This window comes from Leptinotarsa decemlineata, unplaced genomic scaffold, assembly GCF_025532065.1.
Source record: "Leptinotarsa decemlineata unplaced genomic scaffold, Ldec_3_MD MMD2_tig00003736_RagTag_RagTag, whole genome shotgun sequence".
Classification (NCBI taxonomy): Eukaryota; Metazoa; Arthropoda; class Insecta; order Coleoptera; family Chrysomelidae; genus Leptinotarsa; species Leptinotarsa decemlineata.
Window position 1 is genome coordinate 4244207 of NW_027412593.1, and position 15100 is coordinate 4259306.

The 15100-nt window shown below is 36.8% G+C and overlaps 1 protein-coding gene and 1 long non-coding RNA gene across 2 annotated transcripts; both read left to right on the forward strand.

Moving 5' to 3' along the window:
• Window positions 1-504: 504 nt before the first annotated feature.
• Window positions 505-7178, forward strand: LOC141483582 (uncharacterized). Its single transcript, XR_012466165.1, has 3 exons — window positions 505-6265; window positions 6331-6423; window positions 6725-7178. It is a non-coding gene; the product is annotated as an uncharacterized lncRNA (long non-coding RNA).
• A 6044-nt stretch (window positions 7179-13222) lies between these two features.
• On the forward strand, window positions 13223-14608 carry LOC141483581 (uncharacterized). The gene is made up of 2 exons (XM_074178303.1): window positions 13223-13429; window positions 13493-14608. The coding sequence occupies exon 2, from the start codon at window positions 13494-13496 to the stop codon at window positions 14238-14240; it is 747 nt and encodes a 248-aa protein (XP_074034404.1). The 5' UTR covers window positions 13223-13429; window position 13493; the 3' UTR covers window positions 14241-14608.
• Window positions 14609-15100: the final 492 nt, after the last annotated feature.

The following is a 15100-nucleotide window of genomic DNA, read 5'->3' on the forward strand; positions in this document are numbered from 1 at the left end:
TAGTATTTAATGCAAGAATATGACTTCATATAAAAAAAATAAACTGATAAAATCTTCTGACAATTTGACTATTGTTGGAAATGAGTGTTGGCACATTTTTTGTTTGGTTGATGGCAACCAGAAAATGTGCTACAAATAAAAACAAAACAATTTAATTGACGCCCGGGGTGAAAATATATAATTTGTATCTGCTATAGATACACTTCTTGAATACATTTAAAAATATAAATACAAAATATTACATTTCCTTTTTGAGAAAGAAAGTTTTTGGCTTTCTACTACTCCATCTTGATACTCTAATCACTCCTAAAAATATAACCCCTTCAATTCAAATTACATTTCCATATACAATAAATGGACCTAGATGTTGCATAAATTGTATGTGGCATAAAATTGCATACAGAAAATAACATGGTCAAGATTATTCAACAAATTATATTTATAAATACTGCAAGTTAAGTAGTTCTTGAATCTTCTTTTTTGTTTGTTTTCCAGCATTTCAACTGTCGGTTTATAAACTTGACGGGAAAAAATATCCGAACTTTCACGAACAACGAAAACAAAATGGAAAATCCTTACAAGGATGAAGAAATGTGATTGTTGAACATTGCTATTTCATAATTTGACCAACATTTCCTCGATGCTACGATTCGTTCATGCGCGCTGTGATTTACTACCAAAACGTTTGGATACTCGGACTAATGCTTTAAGCTATACTGTGAAGGTGCGTATTCACCAAAAAAGCGAGCACGAGCGAACAAGAGCGAACAAGAGTGAACGAGCATTTTGCATCAATAATCGTTTGGTAAGTACGGGCTAGCGAGCGAACGAACGTATGCTTGTTCGCGTTCAGAAAAGATCGTATTCACCAAAAAGGAAACATGAGCGATCACGAGCAAACATACACGAATGCTCGCTAATGCTCGCTTTTTTGGTGAATGCGCACCTTCAGACACATTTACCGCGCACGTCCTGCTCGCACAAAGTAGATGGATCAACTACGACTACGAACTTGCAGATATTCGCTCTGGTGTGGACGAGACATCAATATGTCGAGCAAACTCGAGCGAACACGAGCAAACATACACGAATGCTCGCTCATGCTCGCTCGGGCTCGCTTTTTTGGTGAATACGCACCTTGACGGTATCTTAATATACTTTGAATACCGTCAGGAAGAAATCCAATCAGAAAAATTAAAACTATTGCAGTGTTACTTCTTAATTTTTTCATTATAACCAGTAAGAAACAAACCACAATTCTCATCAAAGAACAAATGAATTCTCTTCGGCGTTGTTCTTCCATTTGAAATATTTGAATACTTGATGATTTTTCTTAGGATTGATCAGTTTTAAAAGAGTCGAATGATTTGTATTAAATACTATGTGCAATTTTCAAACAGTTTACAAAATCAACCCAATTCATTGTTCTCCGTGTTGAGAACTGTTAAGAGAAAATCTCACGAGGAACTGTTATTTCAATAAGTTATAATTGATCTGAATCAGCTATAATTCACCATAATTCGATTGGCTTGGTTTTATAGTGCCTTTTCAGGTGTTTTGGAAAGTTTTGCCAGCAAGGGCGGGTTTATACCTCTGGCGTAGAATAAATCTAAAACAAGCAAAGTTCCCAAACTGCTTGTTTGAAGGTGATTGACAATGTATCGTGATGAATTTCACTAGTTCGGACTTCCATTGTCTACTATATAAAATGATTTGAAATCCCTGAAACAAGTAAAAAAGAATAATTAAAAAAGAATAGTTGAAAATAACAATTATATTAAGCAACAATAAACCTGAAATGGAATGATAGTGAAATAACCTACAAGTAAAAATATAATAATTGAATAAATAAAAATTAAAGGAATGAAAAAAAAAATAATAAAAAATAAAAAAGTGTACAGATTCCAAGTCACGTTAGTTCACGACGTTTCGATTGTTGGTATCTACAATCGTCTTCGGGTGATGACTGGACTGATTCCTCCGAGAGATGACTATCTTATAGGTCGTAGAAATACTTTCACTTTCTCTACTTTCCATTTTCCGCTTCACTCATTCCGTGAAAGATGACCGTTTTGGCGGGAGTTGGTCATTTTTCGTTTGATGATGGGTTTCCATATGTTTCGTATATCTACGCGTAACGCGGACTGCGATTCCAAGAATTGCATTTACCGGATACCCTGTGAGTGCGGAAAATCCTATATTGGTGAAACTAAGAGGCCATTGAATGTTCGCATTGCCGAGCACAAGAAGCACACACAGCGAGGAGAAACCAGCAAATCAGGAATAGCAGACCATGTTTGGACCCATCAACACAACATCGAGTGGTCCCAAGCTGAGATCTTGCACAGAGAGGAACATTGGTTCAGAACAAATTAGTCCATATTGCATCAGAGATTCTACTGTACCTACATATTGCAATAAGCAGCGGACTTACTCAGATTATAAATGAGCCAACCAGGATTCCTGACCATGATGGAGAATATGCTAGTCTTCTGGATCTATACCTAACAACCAGAAATTCACACAGTCTTCGTAAGGTCTCCGTTGGGATCTCCAGACCACAAAATAATTTTAGTGTTGAGTGAATTATTTACCGATAAATGTTGGGGAGCAATCTAAGCCACGCAAAGTTAGGCATTACAGATTTGCTGAGTGGAAGGATCTTCAAGACCATTTCCGAAATTTCCCCTGGCTAGATGTTTGTTTCAGCTCTAATGATCCGTCAACTTGTGCTTCTGAAGCCACGGAAGTTATTCTATCAATAATTGATGCATATATTCCATTTTCAATGAAACGAACTTCTAACGGCAAACCTTGGTTCTCGCAAAGATTGCCTCCAAAAATCTCGCCTACCGGCAGTGGCGTATAAATCACAGTATCGAAAACCGAACAAGGTTTGCTGATGCTCGCAACAGCTGTAAACTTAGAATAAATGAAAGCAAAAAACTTCACAATCAGAGAATTAGGGATAAACTGCTTGCAAATCCCAACGGGTATAGATCTTTCTAGTCGGTAGCTGAAGCTGTTAATCAAAACTTTACAAAATCCATAATTCCACCACTAACACAAGCGGATGGTTCAACTGCAATAACAGCCATAGAAAAAGCAAATCTACTAGCTGAACAATTTGCGTCCCATTCCACAGTCGATTTTCTGGGAAAGACACCACCCACTATTCCCACAACGTGTAGTCAGGCGAAATTTTGAAATAGCATCATATAAACAAGGCATCTGGTCCTGATGAAGTGCCCGTCGTCATACTCAAAAAGTATGCCAAAGAACTCGCACCAGTAATTTGCTGACTTTTCAACCTGCCTTATAAAGAAGGGGTTTTTTCTTCTTATTGGGAGATTGCTCGCATTCAGCCTATTCCCAAAAAGGGACAGAAGAAACTTCAAAATAACTATAGAGCAATCGCTCTGCTATCAGTAATATCAAAAATCATGGAGAAAGCGGTAAACTACCTGTTCTCGCCTTTCTTTTATTTTTAGTTAAGGACAGTCCGGCAACATTGTATTCTTCGGCTGACTACGAGAGTGGAAAAACAATTCAATAAGATTTATATTATCATCAATGCACATCGGGTGTACATTTTTCGCCGGTTTTCTTTATTATTTATGAGTTATTGCAAAAGCTCGACAACAGTCGAGCTTTTGCAATAACTCAATCTGTGAGTATGATTTTCAATTTCACCAATTTCCAACTGAGCTAAGAGAAAACATTTGGTCCTATCGAGCCAGGATTATCAGTGAAAAAAGAGTCAATTCATTAAATATTTATCGGATTTTGTTTTCTTATCTCATCTGGGTGAAAAAAACTGGAAACTTCGATCGCTGAGCTAAGAGGGAACACTACCATATCCTTAAATATTTGGAAGGCTTAAACATCTTGAGCGATCATCAATATGGCTTTCGGAAACAAAGATCAACAGACAAAATTCTATCGTATGTCACCCATATTTGGAATAACGCAATCGAGAAACTTGGAGAGTCAAGAGCTGTTGCGCTTGATATTCCTAAGGCCAATGACCGTGTGTGGCACGAGGGTTTGCTGGCCAAACTTCGATGATATGGCTTGTCAGATCATTTTTGTATATGGCTCTCCAGTTTCCTGAAAGAAAGTTTCCTGTAAGTGGCTATCGATAAATATATCTCGAATACTTTTACTATCAACGCTAGTGTCCTCCAGGGATCCATATTGTCTCTAACCGTCTTTTTATTGTATTTTATTGTACCAAGGATCCAATATATTGCTTTGGATTCCAAAAAGATGAATGTCTCTGAACCGGATATAATAATGTCAGGATAAACAATTCCGTTTCCTGCTTCGATAAGTTTGTTGGGGGTTGAAATGGTCTTGGCACAATCATGTCGCTAGAATTGCAAAGGCTACTTCTCAAAAGTTTGGAACACTGTTCCAAACCAGAAAACTGTACATACCTCAGCAACTTTTGATGCTTTATAAAGCTCAGATCAAACCTTCTTTGGAGGACCTCCGCCCCTAGGCAAATACTGAAGCTGTTAGATTCCATCCAGGAAGAGCCTTCCGCCTGATTGTAGACACGAACATCACTAGCAACCTTGATAGTCTGGAACATCAAAAAAAGCTTGGAGATTTATCTCTCTTCTGTGGATACTTTCACGGGGGTGTTCAAGTGACTTGACACATTTGATTCCACCAAGAGCGGAACATATCAGAAGTACGTGACAGGCTTTGGCTCCTCATCGTTTTGTGGTTCAACTCAGTATACCCGAACTTCACTGTTTATGAACTGTTTCATTTGAAGAACTGCGTTTATGTGGAATGAACTTCCTGAGAATGTTTTTCCAAATGACTTCAATATCCAGCGATTAAAATCCAACGTGAATCGCTACTGTCGCACAGACACCGCTCTCAGAGCGCCTTACAGATTTTCCTGTAGTGCTTGTATTTTGTCCTTGAAAAATATAAAAATTAAAAGAGAGAGTTCTGAGCTGTTCAACTGAAATAATTTTACGAAATTTATAAAACTTGAAAATTAGTCCCCGGAGTTTATATTTCAGCTCAATGAGGTGTATATCTCATGTTGAGATGAGTACTTTACTGACGATACTATTTCAACAATTTGGTTGTTAATTCTAATTGACTTATATGGAGGTAAGTACTTTTCATATGATGTAAAATCAACTATAATGGTTTTTAAACCAATCCATTATCTGTTTTCAATTCCTTTCTGCTGCATCTTTCACGCATTTTTGGCCTCACAGGTGACAACTGTATCATCAGCAAACGATATTATAGTACCGACTGTATTTAAAGCTAGGAGTTGATTTAGATATTTTTGACCTACCTATTCAAACCTCATGTCGCGATGTATACAAAAACCAAAACATTCTTACTGTTACTTCTATTCACTCCCACACAGCACCAGATATTCATGGAATATTCCCTGTATATTATCAAACGAACGTATATATTCCAAATATTCATAGAATATTCTTGGAATATATACATGTCTTTAGAATATTCATAGAATATTCTTGAATGAATATGGCAGGATTATTCCCGAAAGAATGTGCATAGAATGTCTATAAATGGATTATTCTCCCTTGAATATTCTAAGAATATTGTCGATTGAATATACCATATGGTATATTCTTAGAATATATCCCCACGGTATATTTTGGAATATTCTATACAATGGAATTTTGAATTATCTTATAATAACGTATTCAAATAATTCAATATTATTAAAAACAAAAATATTTGAAGATCTTAATCGAATGCATAACCTAATGTATATAACCCTGATAGTGTTAACCAGTTTTTGAACTCAACGCGAAGATTCTGGATGAATTGCTCCAACAGCAACTGTTGGAAACGACAAAAAAATTTGAATGGGCCAATAAATGAACCAATTGCATCAATAAATTGGTTAGTTCTCATCCTATTTGTCTTTTTGTATTTGAAATTATTTAATTACAAAGGGAAAAATCCTGGAAACGGAGAAATGGGGAAGTGAAGATTTGGAGTAAACGTTTCTCATTGGTCAATTGAAGTGCTTAATGCTTGGTACCTTTGCGTTAAATTCGACATTTGATTCAACATGGCGGTTGACGTGGCAGGTTCGCGTAATGCATGGTGTGTTGGTGTTATTATCAAAGTATAATTCTGTCACGTTCAGTGTACCATTTATAATTTGGGGTTGTCCAATTTGCAGTACAGCGAATAGTTTGATTTTGGATCTTCAAACAGGAGAGTTGCATATATTCAGTCTTCAAGAAAAGTAAATAAAATGCAATAGTATCGATAGTAAAGTCATGGTGATTAACCTACTATACCTCATTTTAGGTTCGAGGAGAGTTGGTGTGTGGGATTTGTTGGTTTGACTAAGTACATGTTTGAACTAGAATGATTTCAGTTGTGTATCTTCAATAGAGAAAAGTAAGTGAATAATACATTCTTTTGTATCATTTGTTTTTATAATTTTTATCACTCGTTTTCAAAATATTACCAATTTGCCCAAAAGGAAACAGAGTGGTACCTGGTACAGGCAGGTGCGCCAAGGAACTGAAAACGTAATGAGTACTTTTCATCAAGACAATGCAAGTTGCTCTCCAAGTCATAAAATGTTGTAAATGTTCATGAGTAACCTATGCGAAAAATATCTATTTGATTTTTATTCCAATTTTATTGTGCCACTTTCAAATAGTGATAATGAACGTTAATGTACATTTTGTTCCAGGTATTACTATTGAAACACTGGCTGATGCATTGTTGGACAAATATAAGGAAAACTATTCTGGTGAGCAAAGTTTGGATAACTTTAAGTAAGTGAAATTCATTGAAGAACCCATCATACCACTCATTTTGAATACTTCATTTGTGGGTTTATTTTTTTAAGTGAGAAACCTAACCTAACCTGTTTCTTGATGTACTTAATTTTTTCTTTTTCAATGAAATAATATATTTATTGCTTTTTAATTAGTGCTGATGAATTCACAGAGTTGTTATTTTAGTATATTTTTTAGTATACATTTGTTTGAGAGTAGGAACATCCTAATTTGAATACATTTCTAATATTTGTAATATGACAGTATTCAGGAATATTTTATTCAGTGAATAAATATTTTGAATTAGATTTTTTATTTTTAATATTGGTTGAAACGTCAAATATTTCAGTGTATATTGTTTCTAAAATATATTTGTTTATGAATATTATGTAGTAGGAGATTTGAGCCTGTTCTAAGCCTCCCCCACCACTATGACGTATTAATTGCTTTTTTATTGGTTGTTGTTTGGTGAAGTCAATGTGATGTGACCTTGAAGGGTGTGGTGTATGGATCGTTCAGAAATTTTTTCCCGGTTCTAATCCTCCCCCCACCAATATGACGTGTTATTTGCTTTTTTTTGTTGTGCAGTGAAGTTAAGGCGTTGTGACCTTGAAGTGTCTGGTGCATGGATCGTTCAGATTTTTTTTTTCATATGAGATTTTGTGTGTGTATGTGTGTGTGTGTGTGTGTGTAAGAGAATGCACGGTACAGGGTTTCATCATGTGCTTGTTTGTCTATGTACAAACATACGTCTGCATACTTCGAAGATCCTCCAAGTAATGAATGCTACATCGGTGTGAGGGCACCAAGTTAGTAGTGGAGTGACCTCACAGCAATAACCGTTCAACGGCTAGAGAGCGACATGTTCACTCCACGACGTGTGGCAGAGTAATGCGTATTCATCGGTCTGCTCTCACCTCCCTCGATGTAGTGAAGGATGTGACGTAACGCCCCAGACTCGCCATCAATGGTGACACGCAGGCGGGCGAGGACTGTGCTAACGTCTGTCCTCTCCGAGAGCGCAACGACAATTGCTTGTTCGTATCGCTCTCGAAGCAGTGAATGATGTGACGTAACGCATCACCCTACCCTCGCTATTGATGGTGACACGCAGGCGGGCGAGGACTGTGCAAACGTCTGCCCTCTCTGAGAGTGCAACGACCACTGCTTGCTCGTGCCGGCAACTGTTATCGCATCAAATTGGGAGATGGGCTTGGCTGTGACGTCAGGCATCTCTAGTGGATAGCAACTAGCAATGTGAACCTTCCACAGTTTCATGGTGGGGGTGACTCGCACTGTTTAATATAAAAGAAATGCCTGGCACACTATGAAATCAGTAGACGAATATATCTGCAGCAATTAGCATCTTTAGTGGATGCATCGATGTGTCCTTACCTACCCTCACTCTCTACGGTGATGCGCAGGCGACATGGATTATGGTATTTAAGAAGCGGGCGAGTGTTGGTTATGTCAGTTTCCATCGAGTGAGTTAGTGAGAACATATCATAGAAAATGTATTCTTGTGAATGTGGTAAATCTTTTACCCGTAGTGACAACCTTCGTCGTCATCAGCTCCAGAGTTGCCAAGGAGGTCCATCAGTGAAACGAGTGAGATTAGATGACGCTGCAGCACCTATGTACACATGTAATTGTTGTAATGTGATGATTCCATTGACTCAAGTGAATTCTCACAATAGAATTCTACAACATAAGAATAATACATGTGTTCAATTCAGTGATGGTGTTCAAATTATAAAGAGCGCCTTCAAACGTCGGATTGCGACATACAGGGTGCAGAGTTCCATTGTTTCCACCGATTACATGTTATTCTTTAATGATCAGGCAGAAAGTTATAGAATTATTGGAATCGGCCATCAGGGTTCACAAAATCATCAAAGTGAATATGGAAGTATTTGGGAGTTATATTCTACAAACACAAGACCTGAAGGAAACCAAATCATTTAATTCACAGAATAGAACAGTTGATCAATCTACTGATTTGAATTCCTTATTTGATGGATTTCGAAATGGGATTATCGCTCAAACTACAGAATTCCAGGAACGTGATTCAGGTAAACATTTCTACCAAGTTTTAATTGGATGGATTAGTAATATTGTTCTGTATTTAAGGTTGGACTTGTGGAAAAATCATGTTTCTGGAGTTGAACATTAATAAATACAGCCCGCTCAGTGGATGTTCATATGTGAAGCTGCCTGAATGTATCGAGCGTAGGAAGGCCGTGGTTGATGTCCGTAATGAAGATCAGCATTGTTTTGCATGGGCTATCACTTCAGCACTACATCCTGCAATCGATAGAACATCAGAAGTTTCATCGTATCCACATTTCAGTACAGTCATAGATGTAACAGGTATGAATTTTCCGGTAAAGTTGAAAGATATTGTGAAATTTGAAGACAAGAATGATATTTCAGTTAATGTGTACGGTTTAGAAAGTAAATTCGAGAAGGGTAAAATAATGTATGAAATAATTGGACCATTACGTTACTCTCAGAGAAGACTTAGAAGACATGTCAATTTGTTACTTATCACAGATGATTTTGGTAATAATCATTATTGTTGGATCAAAGATCTTTCAAGATTAGTTTCAAGCCAATTATCGGCTCATGAACATAAGAAATATTTTTGTGATGGCTGTTTATTATATTTTTCTAATGAACAATTACTATTACGTCATAAGATAAATGATTGTAATCACTTGAGTACTACAACACCATCAACCAATTTCAAAGTCAATAAATATGGGAAAACGGTACCTGAAAATATACTAACTTTTGAAAACTTTGAGAAACAAATGAAGGTACCATTTGTAGTGTATGCCGATTTTGAATCAGTACTGAAGCCGATTCAAACCACTAAACCAAATCCTGAATACTCGTATTCGATCAAGACATTCAAACATGAGCCTTATTCATTTGCTTATTTGATTAAATGTTCATACAATGATGATTTATCAAAATTTGTTTCGTATAGGGGTGTGGATGCAGCCCAGAAATTCGTTAGCAAAATCGAAGATGATTTGAAAAATATTTATGAAAGTCATCTCAGGTTTCCTATTCCTATGGATGTACAAACTCCTGAGGAAGAGGAACAGTTTGCTTCTGCCACAAATTGTGGCATTTGTTCCAAACAATTTAATGATGGCGAAGTCAAAGTGAGAGATCATTGTCACCTCACAGGAAAAAAAAGGTCCCCTGCTGCTCATTCATCTTGTAATTTGAATTTTAAATTGCCAAATTTCATTCCTATAATTTTTCACAATCTCAGTGGATATGATTGTCATTTATTCATAAAGGAATTGTATAAAAACAAAGATAAAGTGGATGTCATCCCACAAATTAATGAGAAATATATATCTTTCACAAAACATCTCTTTACACACTCCTATACGGATAAAGATGGTAGGGTGAAGAAGAATTATTTGAAAATGAGATTCATTGATAGTTTCAGATTCATGCCTAGTTCTTTGGAGAATTTAGGTGCAAATTTAACATCTGATCAGTGTATCGAGATGCGCAAACATTTCCCACAAATTGAAAATTTCAATTTGATGAGAAAGAAAGGTGTATTTCCCTATAGTTTTGTTGATGACATCGAAAAACTGAATCATCCAAGACTTCCAACCAAAAATCAATTTTATGATAAACTCAATTGTGAACATATATCAGATAATGATTATGGGAGAGCTCAACTTGTTTGGAATTTATTCGAATGTCAGGATTTGGGTGAATACTCTGATTTATATTTAAAGTCAGATGTGTTACTATTATGTGACATTTTTGAAAACTTTAGAAATATATCTGTTGATAAATATAAATTGGATCCGGCACAATACTTCACTGCACCCGGATTATCGTGGGATGCCATGTTGAAATATACTAATATTGAATTGGAATTACTAACTGATATTGATATGGTTCACTTCTTTCAAAAAGGTATTCGTGGTGGAATAAGTCAATGTAGTGAAAGGAAACATAAAGCAAACAATACATTTTTACCGGATTATAATCCAAATGAACCATCTTCATTCATTTCATATTTGGATGCAACAAATCTATATGGTCATAGCATGTCGCAACCATTACCAACAGGTGAATTTTCATGGTTAGCACCTCATGAAATTCTCAATCTTGATATAATGAATGTGGATATTGATAGTCCTTATGGATATGTATTGGAAGTGGATATACTTTATCCCCAAGAACTTCATGATAAACATTCCGATTTACCATTCTTAGTTGAACGTTTGATACCTCCATATGCAAAATCGAAAGTTCCCAAATTAATTCCAAATTTAAACGACAAAAGAAAATATATTGTTCACTATAGAAACTTACAGCAAGCTGTCAATCATGGTTTGATAGTGATGAACACACATAGAGTATTGAGGTTTGAGCAATCATGTTGGATGAAGCCTTATATTGATTTGAATACTGAAATGCGTGATAGGTCTAATAACAAATCTGAAAAAGATTTCTACAAACTAATGAATAATGCAGTCTATGGAAAAACAATGGAAAACGTAGACAATAGAATTGATGTTAGACTGATTACACATTGGGAAAATATAAAAAGAACTATAGGTGCTAGTTGTCTCATATCGCGACCAAATTTTAAAAAATGCTCTATTTTCACAGAAAATTTTGTTGCCATTCAATTGGCTAGAGTAAAAGTTCATTATGATAAACCACTATATTTAGGATTTTCCATTCTAGAATTATCTAAAACAGTTATGTATGATTTTTTCTATGGATGTATCAAACAACAGTTTGGAGAAGATGCGTCCTTACTCTACACTGATACCGACTCCCTTATTCTCAAGTAAATACAGACAATTTCTATGAATTTATCAAAAATAATATAAATAAGTTCGATACATCTAATTATAAAATAGGAAACCAATTCAATATTCCAGTGACAAAGTCAGTTCTGGGTAATTTCAAAGATGAATTCCCAAATGATCCAATAATCAGCTTTTACGGTACAGGTGCTTAAGCGTATTACGTGAAATCTGTTGATGGTGAACTGAAGAAGGCCAAAGGTGTGAAACGATCTGTTATAAAGAATGAATTGACATGTGAAGACTATGAAAAAATCATTGAAGAGGGAGGTATGATATTCAGGAAGATGAACTCGTTCAGAAGCGTATTGCATGATATTTACACTGAATTGAAAAATAAAGTCGCTTTATCGTATCATGACGACAAGAGATTCATCATTCCGAATACCACTCGAACTCTTCCATGGGGTCATAGCGATATAGAATTTTATCGAAATGATCCTAATGATAACATTCGTTGGGTGTCTGAAATCGTTCATTCTTTTTCTCAAGAGAGCGCCTTAGACCAACTAATCAATTTGTTGACTGTAGAGATGAATAATTGAATTATAATTCGAAGTATTATTGCTTATTCCTTCAAACCGGAACATTCTTATTTGTGATTATTTGTGATTATTGCATTATGTATTGTATATGTATCACTTTTACCAAGTTACTTAGATGAATAAAAAATGATAAAAATATTATTTGTTTCATTTCTATTTTCCTAACCAATTACTGTAAAGTATATAGCATAATGTAAATGAAAGAAATATCAGTTTGAAAAGAATCATCGTAGAGTGCACAATGTCTAAAACAATCGATAAGTTTGGTAGAAAAAGAAAATTGGGTGGTAATGTCATTCGAGGTCCTCCCGGGATTGGTTTTAAATTAACAAAAGATGGTCATTATGACATGCAAAGAAAAATATTGAAAAATATAAGCGAACCAATTGACAAGAGTGATTGTGTAACTGTATCATATCTTGAGGGGGAAATTAACGGAACAAAGGAGGTTATACTTCTAGCCCTACAAGCTGCAATACAATCCACAATAGGCAATATTGCTCGGGACGCCCGGCAAGCATTTGACGATAAAATTGCAGAGGCTCGGATAACTTTCACTCGTAAATTTGACAAACTTACAAGTGATGTAGACATAAAAATGTCTGACATAACAGCGTCTACAAATAAAAAATTTGATGCTATGTCAAACATAACAGGGACTACAATGAAAAAGTATGATGTACTGGAACAGAGAGTTGAAGTATTGGAGAAAAACCATAAAGAAGTTTTGGAGAGAAACTATAAAGTCAGGCCATCATCATCAGGTGGACTGGGATATCCAGGACTGAACATTAATCCAAATCATAGAATAATACAACCAAAACCAAAACCAACTGATGATGTATTAATGGAACCAACATGGTGAATGTATTCCCTCGTTAGGTTAGGTTAATAGTTACGTTAGGTTAGCTGCATAGTTACGTTAGGTTAGGTGTTAGGTTAGTATTCCCTCGTTAGGTTAGGTTAACAGTTACGTTAGGTTAGCTGCATACTTACGTTAGGTTAATAGGCGATCGCTTCGCGGCCTGGGGCGCTCAACATCCACCACTTGCATCCGGGGCGCGTTTTTTGCCCCTTCTCGAAGCCCCGCCCCCTTTCCGAAGCCCCGCCCCTCCCCTCCCCAGTTCGAGAAGTCAGTTCGAGAAGTCATCTCATCGAGAGCAGTCCACTCCACAACAAGGCAGTACCTTCCAACGACCAACTTGATATTTGAGTAAGTAAATTAAGAATGTTATTTTTTATATCAACTAACTTTGTATTATTTCTTCTTTTTCAGAATGGCAACCAATACACAGGAGGTGAATAATGCTGTGGCGTCTATTCTGCCGGTGTCCGCTGACCAGGAGGAGGCAGCATCTTCGGGAGCGGTGCCGGGTGACCAGGCAACCACTTCGCGTTCGCGAGTTAGGTGCAGATCTGCTAGCCCTGACTTATTCGAGGAGGAGGAGGAAGTCAGGCCTGTGAAGAAGGTTTGCCAACGACCTGCAGCGAAGGTTGGTCCTATTTCTAAGTACCGAGCTACTTGCAATAGGACTAATCCTTATGCAGGTAGTTGGTCGACTGCTCCAAACAGCTTAAGGCCCTCCACACCACCCGCAGCAGTAGTGGAACAACCTAGGGCGCCTTCTCCGGAGGAGCCACCAGTTGTATTGTCCCCATCGGAGGAGGCTCCCATCGTATTCACTCCGTCGGTGGTGCCGCTTTCGCCGATGCTGGCAACACCGGTGACGAATCCTGAAGTGTTAGTGCCACAAGTGCGACAGCCTATCGGAGAGGTTAGTGAAATGTTGGACAGTTTTCTACAGAGATGTAAGGAAGCAGAACATGCTTCTCGAGCTAGTGAGGCCGCGTTGGTTAAAAGGAAGCGCGAAATGGCTGAAATTGTTAACCGACAGAGGGAAGTAGAAAAAGAAATAGCCGAGCTAGATCGGAAATATGCATCTCTGGAGAAAAAGTGTGAAGCAGATACCTCTTTGATAGAGACTTATAAAAAGTTAGTGACTTTTATAAAAACTTTCCCATAGATTAAGTGTAAGTGTAGTAAGATTAGTTTTAGGTTAGTTAGGAATATTTAATTAAGATAGTTTTAAGTTTATGTTTGTAATTTTAGGAAATAAAAATAAAATAAAAAAAAAGAAGTGAAATTAAGGGTGTACATTGTTTTGGTTTGGTACACATTGAACAATGCGATGGTTGGAGCATTTTTCTTCACTTCGTCTTATTATTATTTCCTTTTTTTATTTCAATTACAAGTTCTTCTATGCAAATACCTCACATCAATTTTTGTGTTCTCTAATCTATTGTAAATAATCTCTTGGGAAGAAAATATGTTTCATAATGAAATCAATAAGTATATTTCATATAATTCATATAGTATTTTCAATTTTCTCTTTCATGGAATATAGCTCATGTCATTTTTGAAATTCATTCCCACTTAATCTCTCCTCCCCACTCCTCCCCCACTCCCTATCAAAAGTATAAAAGTAGGAATTATCTGTTGGAATATTCAGTTGATCAGCCACCTTCAACATGGAACCTGATTCAACTACTGAGCCGTACAGTGACCCAGCGCATCAACATCCTTACTGGGCTTCTATCCATGAAGGTTTCGTTACCTCCACGACGGCACCTCACTCGATGAATTATGATAACATAATTTATGATGATCGGATACAAGTGCTTCACGTTACTGGAACCGATCAAGCGGACCTGTCTGATGGGGATTATCCAGATCCCTATGATTGGCGGAATGATTACGAATGGGATACACAGTCCGGAAACACAGACGACGACGACAGCGATGACGATGATGACGGTGACGCTGACAATGAGTCCGATGATAGTCCTCCACCATCCCCTATCCTGATTGATGAAGTCCTGAATT